Below are 22,110 nucleotides of genomic sequence, written 5' to 3' on the forward strand. Positions count from 1 at the left end.
CAAAATCAGAAACGATAGAGGCGAAATAACAACAGACCCACAGAAATACAAATGATTGTTAAAAAGTACTATGGACAGCTCTACTCCAACAAACTAGACAACCTGGAGGAAATGGACAAATTCCTAGAAAAATACAACATTCCAAAACTCAATCAGGAAGAATCTAAAAATCTCAACAGGCCAATAACTATGGAAGAAATTGAAGCAGTCATCAAAAAGCTTCCATCAAACAAAAGCCCAGGACCAGACGGCTTCACAGGGGAGTTTTACCAAACATTCAAGGAAGAACTAAAACCTATCCTCCTCAGACTACTACAAAAAATTCAAGAGGAAGGAACACTTCCAAGCTCATTCTATGAAGCCAGCATCACCCTAATACCAAAACCAAGTAAAGACAACACAATGAAAGAGAATTACAGGCCAATATCCCTCATGAACATAGATGCCAAAATCCTCAACAAAAGCTTAGCAAATCAGATCCAGCAGTACATCAGAAAGATCATACACCATGACCAAGTTGGATTTATCCCAGGGATGCAAGGATGGTACAATATCCGCAAATCAATAAACGTGATACATCACATAAACAAATTGAAAGAAAAAAACCACATGGTCATATCAATTGATGCAGAGAAAGCATTTGACAAAATTCAACACCCATTTTTGATAAAAACTCTCAGTAAGGTGGGAGTAGAAGGATCATACCTCAACATAATAAAAGCCATATATGACAGGCCCACAGCCAGCATCATACTCAACGGACAAAAACTAACACCATTTCCCCTAAGAACAGGAACAAGACAGGGATGCCCCCTCTCACCACTCCTGTTCAACATAGTACTGGAAGTGTTAGCCATTGCAATTCGGCAAGAAGAAGAAATAAAAGGCATCCAAATTGGAAAAGAGGAAGTAAAACTGTCCTTATTTGCAGACGAAATGATATTATACATACAAAACCTTAGAGACTCCATCAAAAAGCTACTAGACTTAATACATGAATTTGGCAATGTAGCAGGATACAAAATTAACCCCAAGAAATCTGAGGCATTTCTATACACCAATAGTGAACTTTCAGAAAGAGAGATTATAAAAACAATCCCGTTTACCATCGCACCAAAAAAATTAAGCTACCTAGGAATAAACTTAACTAAAGAGGTAAAAGACCTCTACTCAGAAAACTACAGGACGTTGAAAAAAGATATAGAGGAAGACATAAACAGATGGAAGAACATACCGTGTTCATGGATTGGTAGAATCAACATCATTAAAATGTCCATACTACCCAAAGCAATCTATAAATTCAACGCACTTCCCATTAAAATACCAACAGCATACTTCAGAGATCTAGAAGGAACTCTCCAAAAATTCATCTGGAATAAAAAAAGACCCCGAATAGCTGCAGCAATCCTGAAAAAGAACAAAGTAGATGGGATCTCAATACCAGATATCATGATGTATTACAAAGCCACTGTTCTCAAAACTGCCTGGTACTGGCACAAGAATAGGCATATAGATCAATGGAATAGAATAGAGAGCCCAGAAATCGGCCCGAACCAATATGCTCAATTAATATTTGACAAAGGAGGCAAGAACATACAATGGAGCCAAGATAGTCTCTTCAATAAATGGTGTTGGGAAAATTGGACAGATACATGCAAGAAAATGAAACTAGACCACCAACTTACACCATACACAAAAATAAACTCAAAATGGATAAAGGACTTAAATGTACGACAGGAAACCATAAAAATTCTAGAAGAATCCAAAGGCAACAAAATCTCAGATATATGCCGAAGCAATTTCTTCACTGATACAGCTCCTAGGGCACTTGAAACGAAAGAGAAAATGAACAAATGGGACTACATCAAAATAAAAAGCTTCTGCACAGCAAAAGAAACCATCAACAAAACAACGAGAAAACCCACTGTGTGGGAAAACATATTTGCCAATGTCATATCTGATAAGGGCCTAATCTCCAAAATTTATAGGGAACTCATACAACTTAACAAAAGGAAGATAAACAATCCAATCAAAAACTGGGCAAAGGACCTAAATAGACACCTTTCAAAAGAGGACATTCAGAAAGCCAAGAGACATATGAAAACATGCTCAAAGTCACTAATCATCCGAGAGATGCAAATCAAAACAACAATGAGGTACCATCTCACACCTGTCAGACTGGCTATCATCAACAAATCAACAAATGACAAGTGCTGGAGAGGATGTGGAGAAAAAGGAACACTTGTGCACTTCTGGTGGGAATGCAGACTGGTGCAGCCACTATGGAAGACAGTATGGAGTTTCCTTAAAAAAACTGAAAATGGAACTCCCATTTGACCCTGTGATCCCACTTCTAGGAATATATCCCAAGAAACCAGAAACACCAATCAGAAAGGATATATGCACCCCTATGTTCATAGCAGCACAATTCACCATAGCTAAGATCTGGAAACAGCCTAAGTGCCCATCAGTAGATGAATGGATTAGAAAACTGTGGTACAGCTACACGATGGAATACTATGCTGCTCTAAAAAGGAAGGAACTCTTACCATTTGCAACGGCATGGATGGAACTGGAGAGCATTATGCTAAGTGAAATAAGCCAGTCAATGAAGGAAAAATACCACATGATCTCACTCATTCATGGATAATAGAGACCATTATAAACTTTTGAACAATAATAGATACAGAGGCAGAGCTGCCTCAAACAGATTGTCAAACTGCAGCGGGAAGGCCGGGGAGGGTTGGGGGGCAGGAGGTAAGGGGGTAAGAGATCAACCTAAGGACTTGTATGCATGCATATAAGCATAACCAATGGACATAAGACACTGGGGGATAGGGGAGGCTAGGGGACTGTCTAGGGCAGGGGGAAAAAATGGACATATAGGTAATACCCTTTGTAATACTTTAAGCAATACATTTTAAAAAAATAAAAATAAAAAAAATAAAATAAAATGGCATAGTTAACTTATGCTCTCACAAGGACCTGCACAGGGATATTTACAGCAGTTTTATTCATAATCACCAAAATTTGGCCCTGGCCCATGTTACTAAGTGGTTAGAGCATCTGCTTGCACACTGAAAGGTCGAGGGTTCCATTCCCAATCAAGGGCACGTACCTAGGTTGCAGGTTTGATCCCTGGCAATGAGGCAATGTGTCTCTGACATCAATGTGCCTCACTTTCTCTCTTTCATCCCTGCCCCCTACCTTCCACTCTCTCTAAAAAGTAATGGGAAAAATATCCTCGGGTGAGGATTAATGAAAAGTAATAATTACAAAATTTGGACACAACCACGATGTTCTTCAGTAGGTAAATGGATAAATAAACTATGGTACAGATAATGGAATATTATTCAGCACTAAATACAAAGGAGGTACTAAGCCATGAAAGAAATGTAGGAACCTTAAATACATGTTGCTAGGTGGAAAAGAAGCCAATCTGGAAAGAGCAGGAACTCTGTTTCATTCAGCGCTATAGGCACAGGGCCTCACACTTAGGAGAGTATATGGCAGAGCACAGGGCATGTACATTCCTATCTCCTCTATCTCTTCCTCCCTCTAGTCCAGCGGTTCTCCCTGTGGGTCACGACCCCTTTGGTGGTCGAACGACCCTTTCACAGGGGTCGCCTAAGACCATCCTGCATATCAGATATTTACATTATGATTCATAACAGTAGCAACATTACAGTTATGAAGTAGCAATGAAAATAATTTTATGGTTGGGTCACAACATGAGGAACTGTATTTAAAGGGCCAGAAGTTTGTGAACCTCTGCATCTAGTCCCAGACCAGCCTTGATTCTGAGCTGATAGTAAGAATGCAATAAATTCCTGATTTGTTCAAATGACTGGCTAAAACAATTTTGAAAGAGGAGAGTTGAACTAAACTATAAAAGACTGGCAGGCATTTCATAGAGAGAGAGAAAAAGAGGGCTGGGAAGGGCATTCCAGGTGGGAAGGAGCATGCAAAGAGAGGAGAATCCTGGCATCTTTGGAGGATGTGGGAAAGATCATTCTATTGGAGTGGAGGTTCTTGGAAAATAGATGCTAGGAGCAAGGTGAGGATGCCACATGGAGGGAAACACCAGGGGGAGAAGACCAAATGGTTATAAACTATTGGGGGACCACTTTCTTGCAAGGCCTTCATACTAACCTTGTCTCCACTTTCTTCATCACAGTTTCTCATGGGGGTGGACAAGAGGTCAAGTGCTAAACAATTTTGAAAGAGGAGAGTTGAACTAAACTATAAAAGACTGGCAGGCATTTCATAGAGAGAGAGAAAAAGAGGGCTGGGAAGGGCATTCCAGGTGGGAAGGAGCATGCAAAGAGAGGAGAATCCTGGCATCTTTGGAGGATGTGGGAAAGATCATTCTATTGGAGTGGAGGTTCTTGGAAAATAGATGCTAGGAAGCAAGGTGAGGATGCCACATGGAGGGAAACACCAGGGGGAGAAGACCAAATGGTTATAAACTATTGGGGGACCACTTTCTTGCAAGGCCTTCATACTAACCTTGTCTCCACTTTCTTCATCACAGTTTCTCATGGGGGTGGACAAGAGGTCAAGTGCTCCCTCGGCTATTTCTCCTGTGGGAACATCACCAAGTGCTTGCCTCAGTATCTTCATTGTAACAGCGTGGATGACTGTGGGAACCAAGCTGATGAAGAAAACTGTGGTGAGTGGACCGCCTGTAGTCACAGCAAGAATCTGAGGCCAAAGGACTGACTGACCATGAAGTCCTGAGACCTCTTGTAACAAAAATAGAAATAGGAAGAGAGAAAACTACAGAGAAATGCAAAATATATGTCACTTAAGAAAATCTTACATTTATTTCATTAGCTTAAGATATCCATTCTTGCCCTAGTTAGTTTGGCTCAGTGGATAGAGCATCAGTCTGCAGATTCAATTCCGGTCAAGGGCACATGCCTGGGTTGCAGGCTCAATCCCCAGTGTGGGGTGTGCAGGAGGCAGCCGATCAATGATTCTCTCTCATCATTAATGTTTCTCTCTCTCTCTCTCTCTCTCTCTTTCTCTCTCTCTCTCTCTCAAGTCAATACAAATATATTTAAAAAAATTAAGTGGTTGGCGCCACTCAACCCTCACTTTAAAAAAATTCATTATTTTCTATATATTAGTATCACAGCCAATATTTCAGGAAAGTGGTGATTGTGCACGTAGTAAATTTTTTAATGCGAGAACCTGCCTGGTTACTCTCTTGGAGGTGGAATGGAATAGAGATTGAGAATATGAGCACGGGAGCCAGACTGCCTAGTTTGAACCTGAATACAATAACCAATATGCATACTTGAGAATGTTTCTTACCCTCTCTTAGCCTCAGTTTCCTCGTGATAAAAGGGTTCAAAAATTGTATCTAAACTGAAAGAATTTGAGAAGATTAAATGTAAAAGATTGTAAGTGTACAGGCATATAGCAGGCACTCGTATAGTGTTTCTGCTCTTATCTTTTGCTTACTTCAGTTATGAAGGAAAAATGAGATCTCCTAAGAAAGAAAAAAACATATTAAGTCCAGCTTACCTACTATTTAACAACCATATTTATGACCTTATAAAGCAGTGGTTCTCAACCTTCTGGCCCTTTAAATACAGTTCCTCATGTTGTGACCCAACCATAAAAATATTTTCATTGCTACTTCATAACTGTAATGTTGCTACTGTTATGAATCATAATGTAAATATCTGATATGCAGGATGGTCTTAGGTGATCCCTGTGAAAGGGTCGTTCAACTGCCAAAGGGGTTGCGACCCACAGGTTGAGAACCGCTGCTATAAAGCTTCTGGCCAATTAGTATACCTGGGCAAACAAGGCTGTCAGGACTTTCTTCAAATGTCTGAAGCTTCAAAAACACAAATGTGTAAAAGAACTTGAATTGGCTAGATCTGACAGTGAGAAAATGAGCTTTGGTTAATCATGTAAAATAATGCGATTTCTCACTCATGGGAAAATAAGGTACTATTTGGGGAAGACAAAGACATCGCACAACAATTGTTAAGTGCTGCATAACGAACTGTTACACTGAAGAGGCCTTGCTGTTATCAGTCCCTCTAGTATCGTAGACTTTTTAATGTGCCCCCTTGAAGAAATTAAACTTCTTGGAATGCTGTCTCTAGATACTGGCAGAAACTCAAGAGTAAGCAACTAAACTGCTGAGCTTAAGCTATAGTAACCTTTGATTTAAATGCCTATATATGTGTTCTTTTCTATAGATAGATGGATAGGTAGGTAGGTAGGTAGGTAGGTAGATAGATGGGTGGATGGATAGATAGATAGATAGATAGATAGATAGATAGATAGATAGATAGATAGATAGATAGATAGACAGATCGATCATCTTGTTAAAATAACTGAATGCTACAGAAAATTTTTTAAAACTAAGATAAAAGTGTCTGCTCCCTGCGAACGTCCCCTTCCTCCTGCTTGCAGTTCAGATGGGGAGAGTGACTGCAAGCTCCCAGCCAATAGAAATGGCAGCAGGAAGCAGGGAAGGGAACCTGGTAGGAGCAGCCAATTCACCTCCAAAAGTAATTTCTCTGTGAGAAAGGAGTGGGAACTCCTGCCTTAGTGAGAGACCAAATAACAAAAGTAACAGTCCTTAAAGTTATGCAAGTTTCTCAAGATTCACCAACCAGCACATTCGGATGGAAGCATTGGAGTGTAGAGATCAGGCTTGGGAGGCCTGGGCATGAATCCTGCCTATAAGGAGGGTAAAAATGACTGTTTTCTTTATGCAAAGTAGGAATAATAAGAGTATTTGTATCCAGGGGATGTTAAGAGGATTCAGTAAGATAATGTGTCTAAAGATGTTTAGCAGGGTATCTAGCATATAATTAGCGCTCACTAAATGTTAGCTGGTGTGTGAGTCAGCTATAACTCGATTACAAACTTAGTGTCCTAAGCAATAACCATTTATTTAGCTAGTGATTGTGTGGGTCAGCACTCAGCTGGGTTTGTCTGAGAGCAGCCATGCAGTTTCCTGCACATCAGCTTTGTCGGCATGCCTGGGACCTTGGCTGAGACAGCCGGTAACTCAGCTCTGATCCGCCCGCAGGTTAAGAGGGCTTGTTCTCAGGGTAGACACATGACACCCAGGAGTGAAGTGAAAGTCTGCAAGGCCTCCTGAAACCTCCGCTCAGAAATGTCCCATGGCATTTCCACCACAATCCTTACTGAGGCAAGTCTGCAGGCCAGACTCGTTTCAGGAAGTGAGAGGGATCCTTCCTCCCGCTGAGAGAAGCTGCAAAGTCACACTGCAAGGGGCTTGGGTTGAGGGAGGGCAACATTTGAAGCCACGTTTGCAAATTCTACCACAGTTGCTGTTCTCATTGCGTTTCCCACAAACTTTAATGTTGACTCTTGGTGACTCAGAGTCTCCAGCTGCAGGACTTTTTTCCTGTCTGTTAAACAAGTTAAGTACTTCTAGGAATAACCATGGTTTGTGTATTTACTATCTTATTGAAACAGTAGCTACTATCTGAAGGAATGAGTTTTCTACACTCTTGATTTTATAGTTAAACTAGTGGCCTGATGCACAAAATTTGTGCATGGAGGGGGGGTTTCCATCAGCCCAGCCTGCACCCTCTCCAACGGGGACTCCTTGGCAGATGTCTGACTGCCGGTTTAGGCCCGATCCCACAGGCAGTCAGACATCCCTCTCACAATCTGGAACTGCTGGCTCCTAACTGCTCACCTGCCTGCCTGCCTGATTGCCCCTAACTGCCCTCCCCTGCCAGTCTGATCTTGCCCCCAACTGCCTCTGCCTGCCTGATTGCCCTCATCTGCCCTCCCCTGCTGGCCTGATCTCACCCCCAACTGCCCTCCCCTGCCGACCTGATCTTGCCCCCCAATTGCCCTACCCTGGTGACCTGATCTCCCCCCAACTATCCCCCCCGCCTGTCTGATCTTGCCCCCAGTGGCCCTCCCCTGCCAGCCTGATCTCCCCTAACTGCCTCTGCCTCGGCCCCCACCACCATGGCTTTGTCCAGAGGGAATTGGACATCTGGAAAATGGCCAGTCAACCCAGTATAATTAGCATATTATCCTTTTATTAGTATAGATAGATTATATAGGATAGGATTGCTTAAATGGGGGGGAAAAGCCTTTTACAGCAAGAGGAGATGCTCTTGGCAGACAAAAATACATAATCCCTATATCTGGACTGATAGCTAGCCATATGCACTATACTGCCAAACCAGTCATTAAAAAATTGAACCGCTTTCTTACACCTTACACCAAACAGCTATTGCCCTTAAAACCCCTCTTCAGCCCCCACCTTAGGTTCTGCCTTCACACTTCACCCAGATTAGGTTCTAATTGCTTGGTTTCTATGCCAGTCAGCATCTCTGGGCCTGTCTCTGGGCCAGATCAGAGAGGTGGGGCTGATCAGCAGTCCCCACAGAGGCCCGGAGAAAAAGAGAGGTGCAGTTACTGGCCAGGCCCAGAGAGAAAGGGAGAGGCAAGGGCTGATCAACAGCTGCCACGGAGGCTATGGATCAGACCCTGCTTCTCTCTCCAGACTTCTCTCCACACCTGATCTGCAGCCCCATCAGCAGTCAGTGCTGGGTCGCCACACCCGCAGTGGCGGCAGCCCGTGCTGGGTTGCAACAGCAACCCAGCACTGACAGCAGGACTGACTTCCGGTCAGTCGAGCCTTTTGGTTGTTTTGGACATTACGAACCCTGGGATTTTATATATTAGGATATTTTTATTGATTTCAGAGAGGAAGAGAGAGTGAAAGATAGAAACATCAATGATGAGAGAATCATTGATGGGTTGCCTCCTGCACACCCCATACTGGGAATCAAGCTTGCAACCCAGGCATGTGCCCTTGACTGGAATAGAAGTGGCAAGGTCACTCTGTTTCCATGTTAGTATGTCTATAATCCATAGGGGAAGTGGAAACCTCTTCTAATACATTTTGGGTGTAGTCGATTAGTATCCGCTAAATATTCATGTCTCCCCAGACCCTTAGAATGTGACTGTATTTGGAAATAGAGTCTTGCAGATGTAATGAGGTTAGAGTTTCTGGTTTTCCCCAGATTCAGCCTAGGGAGAAGAAAGGTAAAGAAGACCCTTCCACTCTCTCTCACTTCTTGTCTAGCCTAGAAATAGCAAAGCCCACTTTTCTTTTTTCTTCGTTCCAAATCTATTAGCAATGCCCAAACCTAGGCCTTTGAAAAGCACATACTAAGAATTTGACTCCTTTCTTATCTGCAAGCTTCTGCATCATCCATTTCCCAAGGCAACGAAAGTGGAAAACTTTAGCTTTCCACTTACAGGAAAAAGGGCAGAGAGTGCAAGGAATTCAAGGGGAGAAAAACTTTGTTAATGCCCCAAAATATGTTCCTGTCCTGGCTTGGCACTTACTAAGCTATGAGAATTAGATACGCAGCATTTATTGATCAGTGCAATAGTGATTATATATATATACTACAGGCCCGTTGCAGGAAGATTCCTGCAAGAATAGGGCTTCCTCAGGCCTATTCCTGCAAGAATAGGGCTTCTTGCAGCCAGAGCAAAACCAGAAGCTGCCTCACTCCTTCCCATCTTCGCTGCCTCGGCTCCCGTGTCTGCTGCCTCGGCTCCACTCCCATGTCCGCTGTCTTAGCTCCCTCCCTTCTCCGCCACTTCGCTCCCTTCTGCAGTGCTTGGGTTCCTTCTACACTGTCTTCAGTCTTCACACTGTGCCTGTGTATACAAATTAACCACCATTTTGTTGGGTTAATTTGCATACTTGCTCTGATTGGCTGCTGGGCATAGCAGAGGGATGGTCAATTTGCATGTTTCTCTTTTATTAGTGTAGATATATATGGAATTATAAGAAGGTTTCAAGTATATTCAGTGATTCTTTTAATTGTTAATTGGGACTGCATTTAAAATTCTGAAACACTAAATATTCCTTTAGTTCCTAAGTACAGCTTGTTATACTGCTATCAGAATGACGGCAGTTTGATGTAGAACTTAGCTGTTCTCATTTTAGAATATTGCATTAAAGTTGCTGGCTTGTCTTTTTTAAGGTTAAAAGACAGGAGAAAAGTGGCATGGACCATTAACTATGTGTGTTAACACATTTCATACCACTCAGGAGTTTTCTCGTGTTTCACGCGCCATCTGTTAAGGACTGCTCACGAGTGTTCTCGTTTTTCACGCCCATGGAAAAAGAAACGAATCTAGATACTTATGTAAATTTTGTTTGGTCCCTCTTCATAGAGGAAAATGTTTTACGCAGTACCATATGTTAAAAAAAGTACTAGGAGCTTTAATTGTTTAATTGTTTTTGTAAATAAAAATGTTATAATTATTGAAAAACAACACCTAAAGTGCATTATGATGATTTAAATAATGTGCAGTTTGCCCAAAAACGTGAGGTCCCTGGCGTATGTCTTAGAGATTTCTATGCGGTACGCAATGTGTTAATATACAACCATGCATTGTGTGTGCAAAAATGATTGCTTTTCTATTTATCATTCTCAAGATAGCATTGGAAATACTTAAGTAGCTGAACCCTTGACTTTTCTATAAATATGTTTTGACCTCAGATTTATTTATCTGTTTATCCAACAATGCTCAAATGATATTTGGGTTAACTCCACAAGGATTTTTTCATTTCAGGACACTTTCCACTAGATAGGACACAAAATTCAGTTGCATAAATGGCCTCAATTTTCTTTAAAATAGGCTCAGGATAATGTCACACCTCGTAATTTCTTCAAAGGGTTGTTTCCAAAGGTACTAATGTTATCAGAGAAGTTGAGGTGTCCGCTCCCCCACTGGGTGCTGGGGGTGGGGTCCTTATAATACCTCGAGAGAAAGAATTTTCTGAGACTCACATGAGTGATTTTTATTTTCGTGGAATTACTTCCCTGGGTTTCCAAAGTCCCATTTCCCTTAGTTCATTTTTAGAAGTGTCATTGTGGTTTCAGTAGAGCTAGAAGCAGAGCTAGTGTCCAGAGTTTTCTTTCCATGTTGGATCCGGGTCCAGTTCAGCATCAGGCTAATAGCAGTTCATTAGTCCATTATGAAGCTGCCCAAATGACATACCTATAATATTGGGCCTTCCCTTTGCTCCTTCTTGCTATTAATAACTAGTTAATTTCAATGGTATCACTAAGATCCCCAGAAGAGGTAAAGCCATTCTGCCCAGCAAATTGCTGTTGTAATTCCAATCTAGGGACATTCCATACAACTAGCTTGATGAATTGCTCTGCCTGGTCAGGCAGCATCCAGAGGTTTATTCTAATGACCCAGGGCACTTTCTGAGAAAAAGATACTCCACTGTGTCCCAAGAATGGGTGCTGAGAATTGAGTAAATGTCTTAGAATCAGGAATGCTTGCCTTTGCATAAATCTGAACTTTGTAGATTAACCGCCTATTTATTTATTCATCCATAAAGCATGTTGTACATTTTGTAACAAATAGGATTTATGCCTTCATTTAAATAAAAGAGACCATTTTAGCACACAGTATCATCCCACCCTCCTTTGTTCTGGCCTCCTCGCTGACAGAGGCACAAGTCCCTCAGCTTTTGATTTTTCAAAATCCAAACATCCAGGGAACCAGGGAGTGGCCTCTGCACATCTGTGGGAGCATTTGGGAAGCTAACTCTGAGGACAAGCTGCAGAAGAGTCCCCTGGGAGCTGGTGAAAGGTGTGGAGCCCTGAGCCCCATAAATCTGCATTTTAGCAACCACCACAGGTGAATACCACACCTGTTAACGTTATGGAATGATTCACTTCCCAATGCAAACAATTTTATCACCAATTCAGAACACCTGGACAGCTGCTTAATTAGCCTCGGCCAGTGGTTTGCCAACTTTAGCGGGCACTGATCAGCCGCAGGGCTTGTTAAAATGCAGGTTGCTGAGCCTCGTCTACAGAGTTTCTGAGTCAATGCCTCTAGAGTGGAGCCCAAGGGTTTGCTTTGCATTGAAGTTCAAAAGAAATGGTGAAACTGCTGGTCCTGGGTCTACACTTGGAAAATTACTGAGCTAGACTTACTCTCTCCTGTGCAAACGCAAAAACAAACACTTTCAAAACTGCGTGGTATCTTATTAAAAGGGTTAAACAAAATTAAAGATATTTCTTTGCTGCCTTTCATCATACTGGCATGTATTATTAATTCCATGTGGGGAGAGAAAATGCAGTATTTCTCACATATATGTTACCACAGAACTCTCTTGTCAAGGAGAATCCTGGGAAACTACTTGAAAAAGCCTAATATAGCACCGTGACAAATTAGTGCATGCAGGAAACTTGGACTTTCCCCCCCCCCCCCCTTTTTTTTAAATAAGGGAACGTTTATTTAGAAAGTTAAAGAAGTAGTAGAAGGGCCCTTGGAGCTTAGCAAAAAGAGGGAGAGATATATGTGTTTTTGTTCACAGGGGAGTTGAGGTATCCCTTTCCCCACTGAGTGCTGGCGGGGGTGGGGGAGGGGGGGTCCTTAGGATATCTCAAGAAAAAGAATTTTCTGAGACTCCCCTGATAAAAATCACAAGAGGATGAGTGATTTTATTTGCGTGGAATTACATCCCTGGGTTTCCAAAGTCCCCTGTCCCTTAATCCAGTCCTGGAAGAAGTGTAGCTGGGGATATAGGACAGCTAAAAGCAAAGTCAATGACCAGAGTTTCTGTTCCATGTTGCAGCCGGGTCCAGTTCGGCATTAGGTGAGTTACAGTCCATGAGTCCCCTGTGTGGGGGGCCATGTGGACCAACGCAAGAGAGCACAACACACCAAGAGCACAAGAGCCCGAGATCAAACCTCTTTTCCGGGGATTAAATATCTCAAATTTCAAGCCTTTGCAGTGGCCACACCTATTCTGGCCAATGACCTGTTCCCAGGTGTGACTGACAGACAAGTACCTTCCTGACACCACCCCAGCTTTACCGGGCATGTGTCTCTCTTCCTCCCTGTCCTGTCCCTTTCCCCAGAGATCTGCAGGGAATAGACTGGTGGCTGCTTGGGGAGTGTGAAGTTTTCGCTTCCTGGTGAAGCTGCCCACATGACTCACCTACGATATGTGGCCTTCCCTTTGCTCCTTTCCTGTTATTAATAACTATGTTAAGTATAACGGTATCACTTTGAGGGACAAATGAGGGAGGAGAGGTGCAGGCATACTCTGGAAAAGAGAGAGAGAAGATGCTGGACTGTCCCATTTCCATCCCCCCAAAAAATGTATACACACTGTAACAGCCATCAGCTCGATTTTGAAAATGTAATGTATTTTAGAAAATACTGCCTTTATAATTATTCAAAGTGTGTATATACATTTTGGGGGGACACTCTATATAAATAAGCATAGTGTGAAACAATTACAGTAAGTGTAACAAAAGAGCCATAAGCAAATTGCCCTTAAATTAGGGGCCACTTGCATTAATCTTATTTGGGTTTGGACCACCTGATTGTTAACAATCAGCAAGCCTGCTAGGAAAAGAAATATGCTGCTTCTGGTTGACAGCTTTCCATTGCCAAAGCTAGCTGTCCTCCACTGCAGCGTGAGAAGACTGACTGAGGTGAATCTCATAACATAGTTCTCCCAAGACTTGTTCTAAGACTCACCTAAGGTACTTATGGAAAATTGAAGTCTAGGCCACCCTGCTTACCAAATAAATCAGAATCCACGGTAGAGGAGCCTGAAAACCTGTGTTTTTAGTAAGTACCCCAGATTCCAGGATTTTATTGTAGCATAAGAGAAACTGGATTTTCTCTAAGTATCTGTGAGGACAGAGCTGCATCGTCCATCCTTCCATTCATTTACCCATTCATTCATTCATTCAATTAGCAAATATCTATTAAGTTCATGTAGCATGCAAAACCAGATTTTTATTCATCTATGCCATTAATTTTTATTCCCAGCAACATTACATTCATTTTTAGCTAAAAAATATATTGCTTAGTCAATGTATACATTTTTAACAATGCTATTCATATAGTACTACCAATATGTACTGGAAAGCAAATCCCCTAGCAATATTCTCTTAATGCAGTGCTCTTTATATTAATCCACGATGTCTCAAACCAAAAAAAAAATCAAAGGATCAAATTTCAGTGGGATTATTGCTAAAGTGTGAAAAGCCATTCAGTTCATTGCCCCATACATTCTTAAAATATAAAGATACAGGATTTAAAATATAGAAACGCATATACCAAAAACTGTTTTCTTAAAAATGCGAACTTTCCAACTTTGCGGTTTGGGCTACATTCCCTAAGTTCTATAGACCTGCCTTCTTGTGGGAGGAAGAAAATGCTTCCGGAAGGCAGAGAAGAAGCCAAAAAAGAATTACTAAAAAGCTTGTTTGTTTGAAGATGTTGTTGTTTAAAAAGAGATCTCCACACATAATACTGTGACTTGGGGAAATATAAGCAGGTTTGTCCTGTCTCCTTCTGCATTCTAAATCCCCCGCTTCCTTTCTGACATCACTTATGTTCTCCTTTCCTTTTTTTTTTTTTTAACTGTTGGGGAGTGGGGGGCGGGGAGAGGTGTAAAGGTAAAATAGGGTACAAAAGGAGAAGGAAGGAGGAGGATTAAAAAGAGACAGAGACAGAGAAGAAAAGCAGCACAATAACTACATCATTTGGATTTGTTGGACTGAAATGTTTCAACGAAGGCCACTTAGAGTGAATCCCTTAAAACAGAAGAAGGGCAAGAGAGTTGATGGCGGGGGCAAAGGATTAGGAGAGAGCACGAAGCCCATGATTTTAATCACTACACACTGTGAATGGTAAAAATGCAGCAAATTTGAAATAGTTCATTTGTGGAAGTCCAGTTAAATATAGGGCCTGCTTTAAAAAACAAAAAAACAAAAAAAACACACAGAAATATCAACATGTTCTGGCAGTCAGCCAACCTCCTCATCTCATGAATTTCATAGCAGCAGTCAAGCACAGCCCACAGAAATAGCCCTGTGTTCTGGAGTGCCATCGCCTCACCTACTTTCCATTGCTGTCTTCTGAGGTCAGGAACATGAACATGAACATGAACATGAACATGAACATGAACATGAACATGAACATGAACATGAACATGAACATGTATGTGCACCTCCTCCTCCTACAAAGCGCCACAGCACTGGCGGCCTGCAGGGTTAAGGCCTTCAGAAACCCGCAAGCCCACTTTTCACCCTTACTCTGTAGACACACACAAAATTATTTATAAAAATAATCAATGCCTCAACGTAGCAAGAGCCAAGCAATTTACCTCACTCACATATTTTATTTCTGATTTGTCCACGTATAAAAGTTTATAACACTACGATGAAAATTAATTTATTTTTAAGTTGATTTTTTCATAGTACCTCAGTGATTTGCAACATTTTCACCCATTCCATCAATAATGATAATGATGAGTTTAAATTCCAGTTAATAATGACTTGTTTATTATATAAATGAATTTTTGTGTAATTCACATAATTTTGATGTAGGGGCCTCAATAATGGAAATGAAATAGATAACTGAAAACAAATAGTAACAATCAAATATTTAGCCCTGAACGTGGAACTTGGTTGGTTAGAGTGTCATCCATATACACCAAAGTTTGCAGGTTCAATCCCCAGACAGGGCACATATAAGAATCAACCAATGAATACATTGAAAAGCATCTCTCTCTCTCCCCTCCCCCCCACCCTTTCCTCTCTCTCTAAAATCAATAAACCTGATGTCACACAAAAGTTGGACTTCTGTTAAAATAATTTATTTGGCCTAGAAAATAAAATAAAATGACTGTTTTAATTCTTTATTTTAAATAATTATGTTTCTTAGTGAATCCCTTAAACTTCTCAAAATCAGTTTTTTATCTGTAAATGGTGATGACAACAATGATCAAATATAGTAATTGTGAAGATAAAATAAAGTTCCCAGTACAGTGTAGTAGGCACTTGCTAAATATTATTTCTCTCAATGTTAAGTGCTAATATTCAATTTCTCTGTTAAAATGAGAGAATTAAAATCTCTCACAGAATTTTTTTCTCTTTTTTTAAAAATATATTTTTATTGATTTTTTTACAGAGAGGAAGGGAGAGGGAGAGGGATAGAGAGTTAGAAACATCGATGAGAGAGAAACATCGATTCAGCTGCCTCTTGCACGCCCCCCACTGGGGATGTGCCCGCAACCAAGGTACATGCCCTTGACCAGAGTCAAACCTAGGACCCTTCAGTCCGCAGGCCGATGCTCTATCCGCTAGGGCAGAATTTTTTCTCTTTTATATCTAAAGATATGAACCAAGTTTGTAAAAGTAAAAACTTGCCAAAACTCAACAAACTCAGCCAAATCAAGAAAAAGACACATTTTCATGCCATAAATTTCAAAACCTGACAGCCAATGACACAAATAGATGATTCTGGATCCCAGTGGAGCAGAACGCTTCAGAAGGCTCTTGCGTCTATCCCCAGAACCCATAAGGAGAAGCAGAAAAATGCTGAAAAGTATCACCAACATTCATTCCTACAATGAGACCACAAAACTAAACTACACTGAGACACATGGGTTCAGAATAAAATGCACTACTTTGTTCTCATTCATAAGATTCCACTTGAGCTCCCCAAGTGTCTTCTACCAACCAAAATATGAGTGCGTGCACCCCAAACCCTGGCTATAAAGGAGCTGTGAAATGCTGTAAGCTTTTCAGCCTCTGCTCTACAGCAACATGCCAGGCAAGGGGGTGTTGAATGGAGGTTGAGTGAGTTCATCTATACTATCCACTATTGCAGCTGATACAATGGCCACATCCCTCATAATCTATCCCTTTGGTGACTCACCATCCATATGCATTTGCCTCTCAATAACTCCTGTTGTTTCCTTTCTCTTTTTTTTAACTATCATGACCATCTATCCATGTTAAAACATCTCCAACATCAGTTTTCATATTAAAGAAGATAGAGGGAATCATAATTAACATGCCAAGAACAGTGTGTCATGTTTCAGTACATCTAAAGTACTGTATCTTAAAGTATGGTCCAAAGAATCACCTCCAGTATTTATTAAATATGGAGATTAGGAGACCCATCTCTGACATATAACATCAGGATCTATAGAAGTGGGGCCCAGAAATTCACATTTGTAACAAGTTCCCAGAAAATGTTTATCTCACTCAGTTTGAGAATCACTCATTAATTTTAAAGTGAGAACCTATTTCCCCCAACACACCAGAATATTTCTGTGTTCTTGAACTTTTCTGCTCTCTGATTTTTATTTTAGGGGACAACAATGGATGGTTCTTGCAAATGGAGAAAAATTTTATCAATTATAACAGAACGGCCTTCCCATATCTCTTTGAGTCAGAAACACCGAAATGTTGTAAGTAACCAGAGGAGTTGAGTCTCCTTTTCCATGAGTTCATGAGACACCATGTCTTTCAAAGTTGGATCCAACATTAAAAAAAAAAAAAGGCTAATTATAGTTTTCCTATTGCAAACTCTATTAGAAATGCAGTCTTAATTTGAAAAGTTTATATAACAATGACTCAGGGATCTTAACTGTAAAAGTAATAAATCATGCTAGGTATGTTGTAAATAAAATGACTGTCAGTCAAGGTTGCCATTTTATATGTCCCCTTTTTACAGTCACTATAAACTCCGATATAAAGGAAACTGAAAATAGAAGAGCATAAAGCTATTTGGATTTTAAATCTTGTAAGTGAAAAATCTTCTGAGGTCTAAACCATGCTTTAGAGCTACAGAAAAAGGCCTTATTAATTATAACCTCCCATGTTTAATGATATATCAAAAACTTACAAAAACACTAGAGGGGGATGGGAGGGTATAACCTTGAGGATTAAGCCTTTAATATTTTAGATCAGGAAGATCTATATAAATAAATTCTTTTAAATAAATTTAGTCTATTCTAATAAATTGTGCCAATGTAAATTTGCACCTTGGAATTGTAATTTTGATTCTAGCTTTTCAAAATCTCAGTTGAGCCCTAGCTGGTTTGGCTCAATGGATAGAGCCTAAGCCTGTGGACTGAAGGGTCCCAGGTTCAATTCCAGTTAAGGGCATATGCCTGGGTTGTGAGCTCAATCCCCAGTAAAGGTGTGCAGGAGGCAGCTGATTCTCTCACATCATTGATGTTTCTATCTCTCTCTCCCTCTCCCTTCCTCTCTGAAATCAATAAAAACATTTAAACAAACAAAACAAAACAAAAAAACCTCAGTTAAAAAGCAGGGGTTGTGGGGAGGGGTACTTTACTATTTTTGTTTCCTTTATGTTCTACCACAAATTGTAAATTATAGCTTTTGTCTTAATTTTTAACATTTCTGTCTTTACTACTCAAATGAGATTAATAAAAACTACTAGCAATCCCGTTTAAGGGGGTGTACATTCTTCCCGCAAGTCTCACAGGCTACTCAGCAATCTGTCTCGGCCTCACGTTGTTTCCCAGAAGATGAAGACCAAATTACTAGATCATTGAAAAGCTAAAAGCTTTGGGGAAAGAAAAAAGTTAACAGGTATAATTTAACTGCTAATATAATGAAAAAATAACAATGGATTAAGCCACATTTCTCAAAACATAGTTTTTCTTTTCTTTTTGTTTTATGTATACTTTTCATAAGATCCAGAGACAGAAGCATCAATCAGACCGTCAAACCTCAGAGGGAAGGTAGGGGAGGGTGAGGGTAAGGGGGAGAGATCAACCAAAGGACTTGTATGCATGCATATAAGCCTAACCAATGGACACAGACAACAGGGGGGTGAGGGCATGAGTGTGGGGTGGGAGTGGGGCAATAGGGGGATAAGGACACATATGTAATACCTTAATCAATAAAGAAATTTAATAAATAAAAAAATGTTTAATTAGATCTTTTTATATCTCACCTATTCCCAAAAGGCTTTAGGCAGTTCACAATAAAACTATGGCTACTAACAGACTTAAACCATTAACATAACATAAAAGACAAAAGTTCAAAGGTGAATAGGAAAAGGAATGGAAAAGGAAAATAAGGAAATCTTCGCTGAGAAAAGTTCAGTAGCTGCATCCAAAGCTTAGTTCTGAATTTTGCAGTCATTAGGTCAAAGAGGGGGAAAACAGGCTACATGGCTTTCATAGTCTGGTTTCTAAAGTAAAAACAAACAAATGGGAGGAAAACCGATCAAGTGAGCAAGAGAAATTAATTTTTTCCTGAACCTGAACTCTGAGAGAAATTGTCACAAGTAATATTACACAACAGAAATGGAGCTATACAAGAAGTGATGTATCAAAAATACAGAGGTGATTTTTTTATCAGTACTTAAAAGAACAAATATATGTTTTTAATTATTTTTAAAGACAATTCAAGGAGAGGTGGTAATAATTAAATATCTTTTTGAAACTTAAAAGCACGCAATGTAAAATGGGATGGGAAGTGTAGTGTAAAATTTGGGCGTGATACTTGAATTAAGGTTCCTATTGTGCCACTTTATCTGAATGAGATTGTTATAAGGATTTATTGGAAATTAAACTGAGGAGGGCTTATAATCATTTTTGGCTGAATGACAGAGTGTGAGGAGCTCACATTTATAAAGGGTACCTCTCAAGAAAAGTGTCACAAAAAGCATATGTCTACTGTTAACTAACGTATTAATAAAGTTTACATTTGAGGGATTTAGAAAGTACAGAGATTTGGGAAGAATTCTTTACTCAGCCATAATTTCTCTAACTAGCTGGTACATTGTTCATCCTTTTCTATTTTAACATAGTGGAAATTTCATGTTCAAACCATTTTTATCATATTTTCAATTAGCATTTTAGCATAATCTAAAAGCATAACCATTTGATAACCACTGGAGTTAAGCTAATCTCACTGCCCTTCTTACTCTCACTCCCAGGACCTTCATCTTCCTGCCAAACCCTCACCATTCCTTCCCCACAACATAAACACACTCATGCTGGAAGGGCTTTTACGTGAAGAGACAGAATCAGTTTTCGGAGACTCATAACCAAAGCGGTCACTTACCACTATAAAGCTGTTTAAAAGTTCTTGGCAGAGTCTCCGTTTACAAAAAACACAAATCCTAAGCTATGATCTTGATCTCTCGTGATCTTGTAAAGGTGTCTGCAGAGTTATTTGGGAGGAGAGGAAGTACAGCTGTCACCAGCCAGTATCTGAGCAAAGGAGAACCCTTCCTATTTCCAAGGCTGCAGCCAGTTGTGCTGGTGAGCAGTCACCCACCCGCTTTGTCACGGGAATCTCTGCTCTGCCATGAAGACACAGTTCTAGTCTCTGAAAGCTCTACTGTGAAAGTCACAACTGAAGCCTGCAAGCAGGACATTCTCGTAGAAAGTTTGTTTGTCCTGATCTTTTAAAATGTTGTTCGCTGTGATCATTTTTAAAATAGGTAATTGTATAGAAAACACTGTACTTCTGAATCTTGGAGGAAGCTGGTTGACTTAGCTACACATGTTCCTCTCTTAATATGGCAACAGTTCGGAGACGCTGATCCACTAGGACATCTGGACACAGCCTGTTCTACTGTGCCTGTTCTCTGTCGACATTGGAGCCTGTAACCTTAACCTCTGCTATGCAGTTCAGGGCTTCAAAGTAAATGTAGAAGGGGAGCATTCCTCATTGCTCTCAGTAATCATCCACTCCTCATAGAGCAGTGATGGCGAACCTATGACACGCGTGTCAGAGGTGACACGCGAACTCATTTTTTTGGTTGATTTTTCTTTGTTAAATGGCATTTAAATATATAAAATAAATATCAAAAATATAAATCTTTGTTTTACTATGGTTGCAAATATCAAAAAATTTCTATATGTGACACAGCACCAGAGTTAAGTTAGGGTTTTTCAAAATGTCAAGCTCAAAAGGTTCGCCATCACTGTCATAGAGGCAGGGATCAGACTGTATTTATTATACCTAGTAATAATCCCATTTTACTCTTTAGCTATATAAGCGCATTACGGCAAGTCTCATGTAGACTTTAGAAATACTGGGTCACATCTTTTAGACTATCACTCTAGCCCCACATGATAACCAAAGGCATATATCCCATTCTCCCTCTTTCCAACACCATTAGTAAGACTAGAATAGCTTTGTATAAAAATATATTCAATCCCATAAATGACATTTTAGACATTCTTACATCCCTACAAAAGCCAAAAGATCACTTTAAAATCCTTTGAAAAACTCCTGAATTTTTCAGGAAAAAATAAATCTACCAACGCTATATCTCAGCATTTAGTTCTCCGCCTGCATGATTGTTAAAAATGATTTAGTCCTCCATTAAAGATTTGGTTATATTGTCAGTAAACACTTTATTCTTAAGTAGCATCTTTAATGTGGACATTAAAGGCCATCACACACTATCATAACACCCTCAGACTAGCTTTTCTCCTGAGCTAACTAAGAGCAAATGATTTTGTTCATTTACAAAATTAAAAAAAAAATAAAGGAGAATTGCAGTCTGCTATTTAAATCTGTATATTTTTATATCTTAATGTTCAAAAGAGGACATCCAGAAAGCCAAGAGACATATGAAAACATGCTCAAAGTCACTAATCATCCGAGAGATGCAAATCAAAACAGCAATGAGGTACCATCTCACACCTGTCAGACTGGCTATCATCAACAAATCAACAAACGACAAGTGCTGGAGAGGATGTGGAGAAAAAGGAACACTTGTGCACTGCTGGTGGGAATGCAGACTGGTGCATCCACTATGGAAGACAGTATGGAGTTTCCTTAAAAAACTGAAAATGGAACTCCCATTTGACCCTGTGATCCCACTTCTAGGAATATATCCCAAGAAACCAGAAACACCAATCAGAAAGGATATATGCACCCCTATGTTCATAGCAGCACAATTCACCATAGCTAAGATCTGGAAACAGCCTAAGTGCCCATCAGTAGATGAATGGATTAGAAAACTGTGGTACATCTACACGATGGAATACTATGCTGCTGTAAAAAGGAAGGAACTCTTACCATTTGCAACGTCATGGATGGAACTGGAGAGCATTATGCTAAGTGAAATAAGCCAGTCAATAAAGGAAAAATACCACATGATCTCACTCATTCATGGACAATAGAGACCATTATAAACTTTTGAACAATAATAGATACAGAGGCAGAGCTGCCTCAAACAGATTGTCAAACTGCAGCGGGAAGGCCAGGGAGGGTTGGGGGG

The 22,110-nt window shown here is 40.2% G+C and overlaps 1 protein-coding gene across 1 annotated transcript in view; it reads left to right on the top strand.

The window, feature by feature from the left end:
• Nucleotides 1-17,188: 17,188 nt before the first annotated feature.
• Nucleotides 17,189-22,110, top strand: part of RXFP1 (relaxin family peptide receptor 1) — a 46,172-nt gene continuing 41,250 nt past the window's right edge. The window contains exon 1 of the mRNA XM_059697721.1: nucleotides 17,189-17,299. Within this exon, the coding sequence (XP_059553704.1) occupies nucleotides 17,227-17,299 (73 nt within the window). The 5' untranslated portion in view covers nucleotides 17,189-17,226. The remainder of the gene's footprint in view (nucleotides 17,300-22,110) is intronic.

The sequence above is a fragment of the Myotis daubentonii genome, chromosome 5 (assembly GCF_963259705.1).
Source record: "Myotis daubentonii chromosome 5, mMyoDau2.1, whole genome shotgun sequence".
NCBI classification, from domain to species: domain Eukaryota; kingdom Metazoa; phylum Chordata; class Mammalia; order Chiroptera; family Vespertilionidae; genus Myotis; species Myotis daubentonii.